The following is a 15,582-nucleotide window of genomic DNA, read 5'->3' on the forward strand; positions in this document are numbered from 1 at the left end:
AGTGTTCTAGTTTTTGCATTTTTCTTTTCATTTCTTTTTAGAAGAAAACTTTATGAAATGATTTTGGACCAGACTAAAATGTTAGGTGGATTAGAGAGGGGAACTTTAAAAACAAAATAAAAATACTTTATTGAACACTGGAAATATACAGAGGAAAAGTTAACTGTCCATCCATCCATCAATTTTCTGAGCTGCTTCTCCTCACTAGGGTCGCGGGCGTGCTGGAGCCTATCCCAGCTATCATCGGGAGGGAGGCGGGGTACACCCTGAACTGGTTGCCAGCCAATCACAGGGCACATACAAACAAACAACTATTCGCACTCACATTCACACCTATGGGCAATTTAGAGTTGTCAATTAACCTACCATGCATGTTTTTGGGATGTGGGAGGAAACCGGAGAACTCGGAAAAAACCCACACAGGCACGGGGAGAACATGCAAACTCCACACAGGCGGGGCCAGGGATTGAACCCTGGTCCTCAGAACTGTGAGGCAGATGTTCTAACCAGTTGGGTACTGTGAAGAAGAATCATCTTTTATTGTCTTGAACATGCATGCATGCATGCACATGAAATTTGTTCTCTGCATTTAACCCATCACAGTGAACACATACACATGTTAGTGGAACACACTGGAGCAGGGGGCAGCTGAAGCGCCCGGGGAGGATTTCGGGGTATCAGTGTTTTGCTCAAGGACACCACAGCCGTGAGTCCGGAGGATGTTGGCGGATGGTCCAGTCGGGGTTTTGAACCGAGGTCCCCCACGGTGGCAGGCGATGATCTTAACCATTGGGCCACAGCTGCCACTGAAAGTTAACTGTTATAGTAAAAAACAGGGATTCTTGTAAGAAAGAAAAATCTTTTCCCCCATGTCGTTCCTCTTTCGATTCACTTTCCTTTTTCTTTCTCTTCCCTTTAAAAACAAAACACAGTAACATAAGGTGCATTTTTATCACAAAGTAAATTAGGCATGTAAATTTACACATAACGGAGCAGACACGAAAAGAAAATTAAAATGACTAGCAAGCAATGTCTAGACATATATAGTATGTTCTTGCATAAATGCTTTATTCTAATTTTTAAGGCATGAGAAAAACATTTCAATCTCAATAAACCCGGAGAAGAAAGGCTTACTGTTTACTCAGTAACAAAATATTAACAATGTCTGAAACATAAAATTCCAAGTCGTCCAATAAAGGAAGTAATATGGCACAATTCAAAATGTGGAACATCATTGATATTTAGCTATAGCCAGTTTTTTTCTGTCCTTTGTCTGTCCAGAAGAGTTGAGTTATAATGCAAAGAAAAAACAATTCAGCCAGTGTTTTGCCATTATTGTTGATGATACACCTCAAATTTAAAGGCCCAGTAAACTTGACCAAAACAATGTCTTGTAAATTTGACACACCACCGAGATGAATATTGTTAACATCTCTGCCAAATTTGAATGAATAAAAAAAGTTGCAAAGTATGTGAAATCCGGCTTCAAAATGGTCAAGAATTGAGACGAGATGCTGTGGACGTGTCGTTGAATGGTCTGAAAACTTTCAGCTGTCAATCAAATTTGTGCCTTCGCTCACAGCTCCTATACCGGAAGAAGAGAATTCACAGCGATGCACCCTGCACACGTTCTCACAGGCCCCACAGAGGCCGTCTCTGGCAGCCGGGATAAAGACTGCATTCCCCCACCCCCTGCCCTCACAGGCAGTACATCACGCTGCTGTGGCCGCTGAAGGGTGCACAATGGAGGCCAAATAACACAAAACACATTACACTTCAGTGAAGATGTTTTTTTTTTTTTTTTATATATATATATATAAATTGTAGGCATAGTTTGATGGTTAACTGCATGCTGTAGTGTTAGAACTGGGCCAAGTTATTATGAATAAAGAAGTGGCGATCTTGCCGAATGGCCACTAAATGGAATAAGGGAGATTGGTAATTATGTAGTGGTGGAGGGCTAACTCTTGCCAGAATGTATGCGCCCCAGCACACTTGTGTCATCGGGCTAGTTTTTAGCCCCGCCTCAAAAAAATCCAGACAACTGAGATGGTGCAAAAGCCTTTGCTACAGTATAGCACAACAATTCAGTAATGAAATTCTTCTCAGTCTTTGTAAATTTTTAACACTATAAACATAATCTATTTAGAAAAAAAAGACTTAGCTGGGTATTTAAAGTTTTTCGTAAGAAATGATGGCACAAAATGGATCTTGTTTGATTTTGAAATGTGTTTAACTTTAGGCAAAATGGGCCATTTCATAAATTTCAAATATGCTCTAATATGGTCGGACTTACCAAATTAGAACCCTGCTAAATTATTCCTCTGCCACAATTATGAAATATTCAAGTATTAATTTAACTAGATTTTCAATATATATATACACGCACACACTATTAGGGTTGTAGTTAGTGTACAACTGTACTGTGTCATTCTGTTCTATTTCTCGTTTTATTACTAAAAATCATTTTGAAAGCTATTTAAATGTTAAAATGCTGATATGTAACTACAACCACAGCCCTGTTATATTAATACAAAAAATCTAATCTGATTGATTATTTTGTTGCCATTTGATGCAAGAATCCTCACAACATTGTGTTGCTACTCCTCAATTGCGGGTTCACACACAGCATGATGTCACTTGAGTACTTTCTGTCTCTTCCCTCCTCTTCCAACTCAAGGTCATCTTCTTCCAGCGGATGATGACGGTCTGTCCGGCTGTCGGTGGGCTTCCACATCTCTGCCTCCAAATCCTCCCCCTGCAGGGCCCAGGACCTAAATGGTCCTTTTTTCCTTTCCCGGAACAAAAGAATAGTATTATTATATATTTTAGCAAAATGTTATCTTTGCATTCCATTACTTAATATTTTGGGTTTTTTTCAAAATATTTGCTTTTTACTTTTTTCCCCTATTATTTCTAAATAGATTTTTGACTGTAAATGGATGATATGCTAAATATAAACATGCCCTAATTTTGTTAATTGTTTTCCTTTTTAGTCGAAAAAAACTTTTTTAAAAATATGAATTTGAAAATGTAAACATAATCAAAATATTTATTAATTAAATTTACACCTCTATTCTTACTGTATATTTATTTATTTTTAAATGTTTTTAAAAACTAAAATTATCAAGGAAATTTGAAAAGATTAAAACATATTACAAAAATATAAAATAATTGATTGAAATGATAAAGTTGATGTGTAAAAATATTTTTTAAATATATAAAAAACATCATTTTTAAAAGATTTTTTTTAAAATGGTGACAAATACAAACATTATCATTATCAAAAAGTAAATACAAAAACATTCGAGGAAAAATGCTACAAAAATCTTTAGGGTAAAAAAAACACAACCCACTAAAATTGAACATAAACGATTTTGCAGTGAACAGTGTACATCCATCCATCCATTTTCTGAGCCGCTTCTCCTCACTAGGGTCGCGGGCGTACTGGAGCCTATCCCAGCAATCTCCGGGTGAGAGGTGGGGTACACCCTGAACTGGTTGCCAGCCAATCGCAGGGCACACATAAACAAACAATCATTCGCACTCACATTCATACCTACGGGCAATTTAGAGTCTTCAATTAACCTACCCTGCATGTTTTTGGGATGTGGGAGGAAACCGGAGTGCCCGGAGAAAACTCACGGGGAGAACATGCAAACTCCACACAGGCAGGGCCGGGGATTGAACCCCGGTCCTCAGAACTGTGAGGCAGATGTGCTCACCAGTCCTTCACCGTGTCACCAAAAGTGTACATATTGCATATAAATATCTCCACTATCCCCCACCCCCTTGACAATATGTCAACGAGCAAAAACCTGAATAGTTTTAATGTTAATAATACCGATAATATGAATTCAACTTACAGTTTGTAATAGGAACACAAAACTCCAGCCGCCGTCGCCATCAGGAACCCAACTCCGACTATTAGAACGATAAGCGCTGTCCAAACTGCTGAAAAAAAGACCATACTTCAGCTCAAGGAGCATCTGAAGGAAGAGCTCTACCGGTGTTTTGCCTTTCCTTTGGCTTTCTTCCTAAGTCTAATGTAAGTCTTTTTAATTTTTTGTACTGTAATCAAAGGGAGAATGATCCACTTCACAAAATGTGATGGAAAATAAAATAAAATATTAGGAAAAATATCAAAATGTTAGGACACAAATATTACATGAGGAATGCAAAACAGAACAAAAATACAAGAAAAATATTAGATGAGGAAAAACAAATATCTTAAAATCATACCAATTATAATAAAATACCAGATAAAAAATATTAAATAACAATTGTTGAAAACAATACAGATAAAAGATGTTAGACTAAAAACACAAACTCAAAATTATATTAAAAAAACAAAATATGAAATAAACGAAAATATAGGAAATAATACAAAGATAGACAAATATGGAAATATTAGGATGAAATATCAGATGAGAGACACAAAATATTAGGGGAAAATGAAAAATATTTAAAAAAAATGACTACAAAAATAATACAGAATATTATAATTGAACTAAAGCTTAAAAAATTTGACGAAAAGTGTTTGGAATAAATAAATACAAAGTAGTACAAATGAAAAACAGACCCCCTGAAAAATCTATATCTATAAAAAGATAAATTGGAAGACAAATACTTTAGAAAATAATATACAAATATTGGAAAATAATGTTTAAAAACAATACAAAATATTGAGAAATAATTAAGAAAACTATACAAAATGTTAGGAAAATACAAGGATACTTGATGATGCATACAAATATATTAAACAGAAATCCTAAAATATATTTATAAAATAATAATAATAAATAGTAAGTATTCAGAAAGAGGATTGTCAAAATGTGACTTAAAACGTCACATGTACAGCCAGTGAAGATTATTTCACTTGCATTGTTTCGTACAGGGGGAAAAAATGCAATTAACTAATGCTTTACACTTGTCAGACTGTTAGGATGTTAAAATGTGATTTCAAACATGACGTGTACTGTCAATAAATAACAGCCACGGATAGAATTTACTAAACAATGTTTCCGGGACGTACCTTTCATGGAGGCCTCGGTGGGGCTCTGGGTCTGCTGATTGGAAGCATGACCCGCAGCTGAAGTGGATGAAGAGGATGGGGAGGTAGAAGAGGAGGGCGTGGGTGACGAGGTGATAACATGAGAAGGAAGAGGATCGGCTGAAGAGAAAGCGGCATGGCGAGGAAGAGGTGGAGAGGAAGTGGAGATAGGGGGTGGGGCAGGCGTCCAGGCCAGGGACGCTTTTGTGGTTTTTGTTAACAAAGCGGGAGGTGCAGATGTTGAGGACGGGAGCAGAGGTGCGCTGGGTGTTGTCGTGGATGAGGCAGAGGATGGGGTAGAGGATGACGTGGAAGACGAGGTGGACATTTGCAGGCTGGCTGTTGATGAGGAGCACAAAACATGTACTTTGCATTAACTACAAAAGTATGGCAGTAAAACATCACAATGTTGCATCAATAAGAGGATAGTGCTAAAAGAAGTACGACAGATTGTCTCACAGGAGTGGCACAAGACAAAAGACACAGATAACTAACAACTCCCAAAGCAGTAATGCTCAAAATATGACCAAAAATGAATACGGTAAATAAGTATTTACACAAATGTTAGGGGGAAAAATAGAAAAATATGTGACAAAATATACACAAAATACATCAGACAGAAATACAAAAATAGTCAACAGAAATATTGGAAAATACAAAATATTGACCAAAAACTCCTTGTTGAAAAATACAATAATGAAAAATACACAAATATTACAAGAATATTGGAAATATACATACATAGACTGTATTTAAAATATAGAACATAAAAGTTTTTATTAATATTTTAAAAAAGTATTACAAGAAATAAAAAATATATCTGACAAAAATATTTGAACCCCCCCTCCATGATAAAACATCCATCCGTCCATCCATCCATTTTCTGAGCCGCTTCTCCTCACGAGGGTCGCGGGCCCGCTGGAGCCTATCCCAGCTGTCATCGGGCAGGAGGCGGGGTACACCCTGAACTGGTTTCCAGCCAATCGCAGGGCACATACAAACAAACAACCATTCGCACTCACATTCACACCTACGGGCAATTTAGAGTCTCCAATTAATGCATGTTTTTGGGATGTGGGAGGAAACCGGAGTGCCCGGAGAAAACCCACGCAGGCATGGGGAGAACATGCAAACTCCACACAGGCGGGGCCGGGGATTGAACCCGAGTCCTCAGAACTGTGAGGCCGACGCTCTAACCAGTCGTCCACCGTGCCGCCTCATGATAAAACACAAAATATTAAATGAAAAAAAAGACAATTAGAATTATTTCATAGAAAAAATGCACAAATTTCAGACTGTCAGACAAAAATATTGGGAAATAATCCCCAAATATTACACAAAATGTGCAAAATGTTAGGCAAACATAGGCAAATTATCCTCACTACACTTTACACCGATCTGATCAGTTTGATCGGTATCGGCCGATAATTGATCGGCTTTAATATCATAATTTGCCATTGATCGGCTCTGCAAAAGACATTTACTCTGCGTCGTCATCGACAACACATATTGCTCAGATCAGACTACAATACAAATTTGGTCTTTCACGATTGCACAATGTCAGACTACTGCAATAAAATCTTGTAATCCGATACCACCGCATCCCGTTTTTTACGATCACTGAACTTCATCTTGTCAACTCAAACATGAGCGGATACACTCGTTACCATGGCGACAACAATAATTGATCGCACCGTGTGTTTGTAAGAACAAAACGTGTGTTGGTGGTCACGTACGGCGGCACGGTGGCCGACTGGTTAGAGCGTCAGCCTCACAGTTCTGAGGTGCAGGGTTCAATCCCCGTCCCCGCCTGCGTGGGTTTTCTCCGGGCACTCCGGTTTCCTCCCACATCCCAAAAACATGCATTAATTGGAGACTCTAAATCGCCCGTAGGCATGACTGTGAGTGCGAATGGTTGTTTGTTTCTATGTGCCCTGCGATTGGCTGGCAACCAGTTCAGGGTGTACCCTGCCTCCTGCCCGATGACAGCTGGGATAGGCTCCAGCATGCCCGTGACCCTAGTGAGGAGAAGCAGCTCAGAAAATGGATGGATGTTCACGTACTTTTAATACGATACGGCTCGCAAGCAGGCAACAAAACGTAATGTAGCCTAGCAAGCTAGTGCTAGCACTAAAGGTTCTAAGCGAACATACAGGCGTTCTGTTGAATCATGCTCTAAAGTTTTGGTGTGTGTGAAGTAATTTAATTACAATAAAGTAATTTAATTACAGTAAGTGAGCACCCATTATTTCTGTCATGTTGTTATGTTGGTTTGACCTGACTGATTAGAATACATGATCAGAATAGATCAGTGATTTCCAACCTTTATGGAGCCAAGGCACATATTTTACAATTGAAAAATCTCACAGCACACCCACAAACAAAAATGTCACAAAAAGTGGATACATTCATTACTGTATGTACTTCCTGCCATCTAATAGAAGACCATTCATTTGTTCTGTCTGTCACTATGCCTCACTGGCATAAATAGATGAACAAAGATACATTATTTATTGTAAATATAATTTTTTGAGCAATTAAGTACACAGGTATATACAGTAAAGGAACAAGTCAATCAAATAGACACATTGCTCCACCTTGTGATCGGATCGGTGATCGGTTATCGATTTTTCAAACCGGCTGATCGGTGATCGGCCCCAAACATCCTGATCATGTAATCTAATAGAAGACAATTCATTTGTTCTGTCTGTCACTATACCTCACTGGCATAAATAGATGAACAAAGATAGTAAATACAGCATAATAGCCAAAAATACAAACATATTTGACAAAAGTATTGGAAAATACAAAATATTAGAGAAAAAATACTAAATATTCAATAAAAAAAGACATGCAAGATTATAATATTTTGGAAAAATAATTGGGAAAATACTGTAGATAATTATCTGGGAAAATGTACCAAATACAGTATTAGAATAATGGAACAAATATTTTGAAAAAAAAATACAAAAAAGATATAAAATACGGAAATTTGTAAGTATACAAAAATATGATAAAAAATATAATATTACGCATTTATTCGGAACATATAATGATGTCTCAAAGAGCTCGGTTAGCTAGTTTATAGCATGACTAGATTACTTGATTAGCTCCCTTCTCGCATGTGTTGTCGAGCATACCTGTCGCAGATAAGCAGAAGACACCAAAAGCCTGGTCCGCCCTGGCGTTCCACCTCACCAGCCCCGTTCTGTTGTTTCCGCACTTGCTGCTAGCTGTAAGTCGCGGGACGACGGCCACCTGTTCTGCTACCCAGCCAAACCTTGTAATATGTCACACACTTCATTATAATACACCTCATGAAAGTTTGACTTTTACACATTTTGTCCCTTCAAAAGCACCATAAGTCCTGGTTGAGAGACAGCCTTTAACCAAAAGCACTTTTTGAAACAGCAAAAATAATGTCTTTTTGTAATTTCTTTATCCCATGAGGTCCTATTGACTAAATAATGACAGTTAAAAAATTGCCCATTCAGGTCTTTAATATGACGTATGAGTCAATGTGGTTCGTTACAAATGGTTTTTAACCTTGATACTGGTAAACTTTGTTCTTGGGCCGGGTCGGGCAACATGCAGCTATATGTGACAAGCAGTATAATTCTAAATGCAAATGACAAGGGTTCCCCATCCTTGATTTACAGTACATGTTGACTCCTGAGTGTTTTTGAACTATTTTGTGAGTATAAAAAGACCATCACATTATGTTGTATTGCTAAAATAATGACAGCTCTGGAAAGATCTCATCAAGGCCTTTCATATGACGTCTTAGTCGATGTGGTTTGTCACAAATTGGTTTTATTACCTTAACCGTTGGTGGGCAATTTAAGGCCTGTGAGCCACATACGGCCCACCAGACCATTTGATCTGGCTCGCCATACAAGTAAAAAAACAAATGAAAAGGGTTGTACACATTTTATAATATTAGTCATATGTTGACTATCAAGTGTATTTTGCTGATGCGTGACGTTAAAAAGATTATTTTGACTTTTTATGCAAAAGAAAATCATATTTTTTGGTCATTTATTCATCTCATGAGGTCATATTGACAAAGTAATGACAGCGCTGTAAAGCGCTCTTCAAGGCCGTTAATATGACATATGAGTCGATGTGGTTTTCCAAATGTATTTTTTACCATAGGCAATCCAAAAAACAAATAGAACTGTTCTAAAACCAATGAATCGACCTACTTGCAGGTCTCCAGCCCGTGTCGCAGCGCCTCTTCCACATTGACAGCGGTTGCCATGGTGGCGTGATGCGAGTGGCAGGCGGCGGGCGCGGCAGTAAAGTTGAAGGTGTAAGCGCCGCCTTCGATGAGCAGGAAGACCCCGGCGGCGTTCTGGCATTGGGAGGCTGCGGTAAGAACATTTACACGTTAGGTCTGGAACTGCATTCACATCTGATACAAAATCTAGCGGCAATCCCAACTCCGATTCCCATTGGCCACCTCATTAGGCACCCATGCACAATATAAATACGCGCATTAAATATAAGAGCTGAATTAAAACACTTAACTGTTTTTAAGTTTAACTACTTTGATTATTTGCACTGCCCTGTTTTCTTATAATGACTGTATGTGTATATGTGATTATTTCAATAATAAGGGCTAGGGTTCCACTTTATTAATACCACAGCAGGGAAATTCACTGGTTACAGCAGCAAAAAACAGTTGAAGAGACTTAATCCCTAATCCCAAACCTCTAAACCTTAAACCTACGTTCCAAAACAAACCCTAACTCCTGATCGTAAACCCTAATGCATAATCTTAATCCTCATCCCTACAGTAACTGAAAACCCTGATTCTAAATTTTAATACGAACCCCAAACCTTACTACAACACCGAACTGTAATTTCTAACCCAAACTCCAAACCTAAGTCCTAAATTTAATAATTGAAATTGAATGTGAGTGCGATTGGTTGTTTGTTTCTATGTGGCCTGCGATTGGCTGGCAACCAGTTCAGGGTGTACCCCGCCTCCTGCCCGATGACAGTTGGGATAGGCTCCAGCACTCCCACGACCCTTGTGAGGATAAGTGGCTCGGAAAACGGATGGATGGATATATATATATATATATATATATATATATATATATATATATATATATATATATATATATATACACACAACCCCAATTCCAATGAAGTTGGGACGTTGTGTTAAACATAAATAAAAACAGAATACAATGAATTGCAAATTCATTATATTTAATTGAATACACTACAATGACAAGATATTTAATGTTCAAACTGATAAACTTTATTGTTTTTAGCAAATAATCATTAACTGACTGACATTCTTGCTTGATGTACAGCTTCAGCTTCAGCTTCGCATTTTACGCATCATAATGCGCCACAGATTTTCAATGGGTGACAGGTCTGGACTACAGGCAGGCTAGTCTAGTACCCGCACTCTTTTACTACAAAGCCACGCTGTTTTAACACGTGCAGAATGTGGTTTGGCATTGTCTTGCTGAAATAAGCAGGGGCGTCCATGAAAAAGATGTTGTTTGGATGGCAGCATATGTTTCTCCAAAACCTGTATGTACCTTTCAGCATTAATGGTGCATTCACAGATGTGTAAGTTACTCATCCCATTGGCACTAACACAACCCCATACCATCACAGATACTGGCTTTTGAACTTTGCGTCCATAACAGTCAGGATGGTTCTTTTCCTCTTTGGCCCGGAGGACATGACATCCACAATTTCCCAAAACAATTTGAAATGACCATAGAACACTTTTCCACTTTGCATCAGTCCATCTTAGATGAGCTCGGGCCCAGAGAAGCCGGTGGGGTTTCTGGGCGTTGTTGATAAATGGCTTTTGCTTTGCATAGTAGAGTTTTAAGTTGCACGACTGATTTTTTTACGTATGCATGTTTTCTGAAGTGTTCCTGAGCCCATGTGGTGATATCCTTTACACATTGATGTCGGTTTTTGATGCAGTGCCGCCTGAGGGATCGAAGGTCACGGGCATTCAATGTTGGTTTTGGCCTCGCCGCTTACATGCAGTGATTTCTCCAGATTCTCTGAACCTTTTGATGATATTATGGACCGTAGATGATGAAATCCCTAAATTCCTTGCAATTGTACGTTGAGGAACATTGTCCTGAAACTGTTTGACTCTTTTCTCACACACTGTTCAAAAAGAGGTGAACCTCGCCCCATCTTTGCTTGTGAATGACTGCGCAATTCACGGAAGCACCTTTTATACCCAATCATGGCACCCACCTGTTCCCAATTAGCCTGTTCACCTGTGGGATGTTCCAAACAGGTGTTTGATGAGCATTCCTCAACTTTCTCAGTCTTTTTTGCCACCTGTCCCATCTTTTTTGGAACGTGTTGCAGCCATAAAATTCTAAGTTTATGATTATTTGCTAAAAACAATAAAGTTTATCAGTTTGAACATTAAATATCTTGTCTTTGTAGTGTATTCAATTCAATATAGGTTGAACATCATTTGCAAATCATTGTATTCCGTTTTTATTTATGTTTAACACAACGTACCAACTTCATTGGAATTGGGGTTGTGTGTGTGTATATATATATATATATATATATATATATATATGCCAAAATATGCCAATATTTCATATATATATATATATATCCATTGTCTGTACCGCTTTATCCTCACAAGGGTCGTGGGCGTGCTGGAGCCTATCCCAGCTATCTTCGGGCGAGAGGTGGGGTACACCCCGAACTGGTCGTCAGCCAATCGCAGGGCACATATTAACAAACAACCATTTATATATATATATATATATATATATATATATATATATATATATATATATATATATATATATATATATATATATATATATTTATATATATATGCTCAAAACAGTAACTTCCCGGACAGAATTTGAAAGATGTGCACCACTATTTAAAGAAAACACGAGTGGTTGAGCAAAACACATTTATTTTACTTTCAACAGGATTCTAATTCAGCTATATGGCATTTCAGAATAGAACAATCACCAAACAAAACTTAGCATTTAAGAAAATAATGAGATGGTCCCCAGTCATATATTCAAAAAATATGCCAATATTTCATAAATTATGCCAGGGTATGTACATTTTTTAGCAAAACTGTATAAATGCAGTAGACGGTATTATAAGCAACTGGAGGATTGACAATTGTATTGGTTTAAACTGTGTACCTAATCAAGTGTCCGAATGCATTCACATTAAAGCATCTCTTCATTCATATCCATGCACCCGTGACAGAATAGCCTACATTTTTTAGGGTACCTTTGAGGAGCATGGAAGCGAGCATCAGCATCAACAAGCGAGTCAACATGTTGAAATCAGTCACATCCACCACCACGATGTTCTACCACGCCGGGACGCAGTCAAATGGGGCCAACAAATGAAATGCAATGCGAGGGCGACGGACGGCGGGAGGAAACAGGAAGTGGAGGTCAAATCTGCAGCGTGGCCCATTGACCAGATAACCACCAAGACCTCCACTGCCATCTATCTTCTTGTTGTTGTTGTCAAACATGGTGACAAAATTCTCTTTAAACTCATTTCCAGCTAGGAAACACCATCACAGTATGATTTAATCAAGTCCGTGTTTACTTATTGCATATTGTTTGTATGCTCACGTTTTTTTTATGTCTTTATTTTTTTTCCCCATTTTTATGCCCAGTCAGCGCTAAACGCGCAGTGGGAAAACTGGAATTTCCGCCGTAATGTTCCCGTGCTCCCGTTGTTCCTCTCATCTTAACTCTAAAGTTCATCCGGAGGCCTACCAAAACGCTTTCTTCTCACAGAACCTAAGAAGACACTACAGGTCAACCCATCACTCCATCAGACCATTTTAGAGCCATTATTCCAGTGATGGCGATAGCATCACGATACAATAATTGTAGGGTGATGATAAAAAAGTAACAATGATTGACTTAAAGAAAGAGTGCAATAAAATGTTTTCAAAAGATCGGGGTAAAAGACCTACTATACATCGCATTATGATATTTATTTAATAGAAACACACGGTTTCTTAAAACAACGTAACAATGTTTGGTCACACCATAATTACGTACACTTAATAGTTACATACACGTCGCTCATGGATTCCATAGTTACGTAGGTCTGTCAATATCTCAGTAGACTCGATACACGAGTTATGAACATGTTGCTTGATAGTTAAGTGCTCTCAATAGTTACATATACGTCGCTCGATAGTTACGTACACTCAAGTTACACGCATGTTGCTCAGTTGTTACGTATACGGCAATTAGTAGTTACCTACGTACATGTCACTCGATAGTCGCGTACGCTTTGTTTGATAGTTACAAACGCTTCGCCAGATAGTTCCAATCACGTTGCTCGATAGTTATGTATGCGTTGATGAATAATTACGCACACGTCACTCGATACTTACGAACATCGCTCAATAGGTAAACACTCAATAGCTATGTACACGTCACTTATGCTTTGCTCCATGGTGCTCAATTCGCTCGTTTTGGACAGACAAATAGTTAAGTCCCAGTTACTCGATAGTTAGGTTGCACGGATCAATAGTTTCGTACAGTCAATAGTTATATGCACCTCATTCGATAGGCACATGTCACATGTTAATCTCTTATACTTTGCTCAACAGTTACAGTACACATGCGTTACTTTATCGTAACATACATTCAATAGTTACGTACACTCAAGTTATGTACGTTGATAGTTACAGTACATCCGCCTCACTTGAGTTACGTTAACTTGGCAGTTGCAGATCTCACTTGATAGTTACTTACACGTCGCTAAATACCCATCGCTTGATAGTTACTTAAATCCTACTCAAAAGTTCCACACAATAGTTATGTCCATGTCACACAATAATTACGTACACTAGCTACGCAAACTCGATCGTCACGTCCATATCACTTGATCGTTATGTAGCCGATGATTACACCCACGTCACTCGATACTCATGTACAGGCAATAGTTACATACATGATGCTCAATAGTTAAGTACGCGTCACTCAATAGTTATAACTTATGAGCAAGTCACTTGTTATGTGCATTTTGCGCGATAGTTACATTTATGTCGGATTGCAGAGAAACTCATGATACAATATCAAGTTTTCTTTTAAATGTTATTTTTCCACCGTTAATGACTATCACAATACAGCAAGAATTGATGGAAGAAAACCACACATGATACATAACATCTAAATTACTGCTAATTTGGATACAATATCAGTATTGGAAAGTGTATCGATTTTGTGTCACACCACATAGTTAACCGTAAACAAACACTATGACCTGCATCCAGCAAGTAGGTCATGGTTAGCATCCAGTTTCAACCCTCAAACCGCCGACTTGTTTTTCCTAGCTGAAGCAGTGCTTGTACCAGAGCCAGCAGACGGCGGCGTTGTGTTTGCAGGCCGCCGACGAGGCACAAGGTCCGGGCCTTGAGTATCGCGACTAGAAGGAAAAGCACGGAACGCCAGACGGCGGGACAAAAGCGTGAGGAGACCTTACAAATTTCTCCAGAGTTATGAGCAGTCGTTTGGTTGATTTTTTTGTTTTTTGTAGCGAAGTTACTGTAATGTCTGTTAATTTAACGGGACAAACAGTCAAAGACACATACAAAATGAGAACACTCTCGAGGAAATGCTGTGGGTCACAACTCACATCACAGATGCTCACTTGCAGACTAATTAGCCAACCTGACTTCAGCTGCTGACGTCCTTACGAGGCCACGCCCCTTAAAGGCACACAGCCAACACAAATACTACAGTACATACAGTGAATTTAATAAAACACTCTATTTTTTGACATACTCATATCACGTTTAATGCTTTTATACAATAGTGTTACCCCCCAGCCCTCCCCCCCAAAAACATACTGATCCAGATGGAGAAAAATTGATTTGATATAAAGCTTGATATAAGCTTTTTTTCTTTGATGCGAGCGCTAGAGAATTTAGAGACGAATGGTTCAACTTCTGACAGAGACATTTGACTTCAAGTGTTCTGAATAGGGTGGCGTTCAAAATCAAAAGGATTCTTGCGCTCACCAGTTTGGTTTGCGGTATCATTCAAAATCAATAGAAGTCTTGGAGACTGGATTCGTTAAACAAAAACAAAAAAATGGATTGGTTGAAATTCTGTAATCAAGAGAGCTCGTGCTCACACCCATTTTTTTTTTATATCATTCAAAATCAATAGGAGTGTTGGAGATTGAGCTAGAGCAAAAACAAAAACAAAAAAAGTTAAAATGCTGACGTTTGACTTCAGCTACGTATCTCAAGTAACTTTCATGGGATGCCCTTCATAACCAAGAGGATTCTTGATCTCACATCACATTTTCTGATGTTCAAAATCAATACGACTCTTGAGTTAAGAGCAAAAAAAAAAAAAAAAAAAAAAACTTTTGATGTCAGGTGTCTTGAATGGGATGATGTTAAAAATCAAGATTTTCACATAATCAATTACTCCCACCCATTTTGGTTTCTGATGTTATTCATAAGCAATAGGAATCTTGGAAATTGAGTTGAAGAAAAAAAT

The 15,582-nt window shown here is 38.3% G+C and overlaps 1 protein-coding gene across 4 annotated transcripts; it reads right to left on the reverse strand.

The window, feature by feature from the left end:
* Positions 1–515: 515 nt before the first annotated feature.
* lyve1b (lymphatic vessel endothelial hyaluronic receptor 1b) lies at positions 516–14,466 on the reverse strand. Of its 4 annotated transcripts, none has more exons than XM_061774845.1 (7): positions 12,326–14,466; positions 9,259–9,421; positions 8,194–8,333; positions 5,036–5,392; positions 3,867–3,954; positions 2,567–2,792; positions 516–817 (listed from the first exon to the last, which is right to left on the reverse strand). In XM_061774845.1, the coding sequence occupies exons 1-6, from the start codon at positions 12,372–12,374 to the stop codon at positions 2,585–2,587; spliced, it is 1,005 nt and encodes a 334-aa protein (XP_061630829.1). In that variant the 5' UTR covers positions 12,375–14,466; the 3' UTR covers positions 516–817; positions 2,567–2,584. The 4 variants fall into 4 exon arrangements, with proteins under 4 accessions (XP_061630829.1, XP_061630831.1, XP_061630828.1 ...); XM_061774847.1 differs by having other exon boundaries at positions 516–913; positions 12,312–14,461; XM_061774844.1 differs by having other exon boundaries at positions 516–913; positions 12,326–14,460.
* Between the last annotated feature and the right edge of the window lie 1,116 nt (positions 14,467–15,582).

This window comes from Phyllopteryx taeniolatus, chromosome 5 (genome assembly GCF_024500385.1).
Source record: "Phyllopteryx taeniolatus isolate TA_2022b chromosome 5, UOR_Ptae_1.2, whole genome shotgun sequence".
Lineage (NCBI taxonomy): Eukaryota > Metazoa > Chordata > Actinopteri > Syngnathiformes > Syngnathidae > Phyllopteryx > Phyllopteryx taeniolatus.

Excerpts from the sequence above, each read along its gene's own strand:
- lyve1b (XM_061774845.1), bottom strand. The coding sequence starts at position 12,374 with ATGTTGACTCGCTTGTTGATGCTGATGCTCGCTTCCATGCTCCTCAAA. Across the intron at positions 8,334-9,258 it reads CACGGGCTGGAGACCTGCAA|GTTTGGCTGGGTAGCAGAAC; the intron begins GTAGGTCGATTC and ends ACATATTACAAG. Across the intron at positions 3,955-5,035 it reads CACCGAGGCCTCCATGAAAG|CAGTTTGGACAGCGCTTATC; the intron begins GTACGTCCCGGA and ends TCTTTTTTTCAG.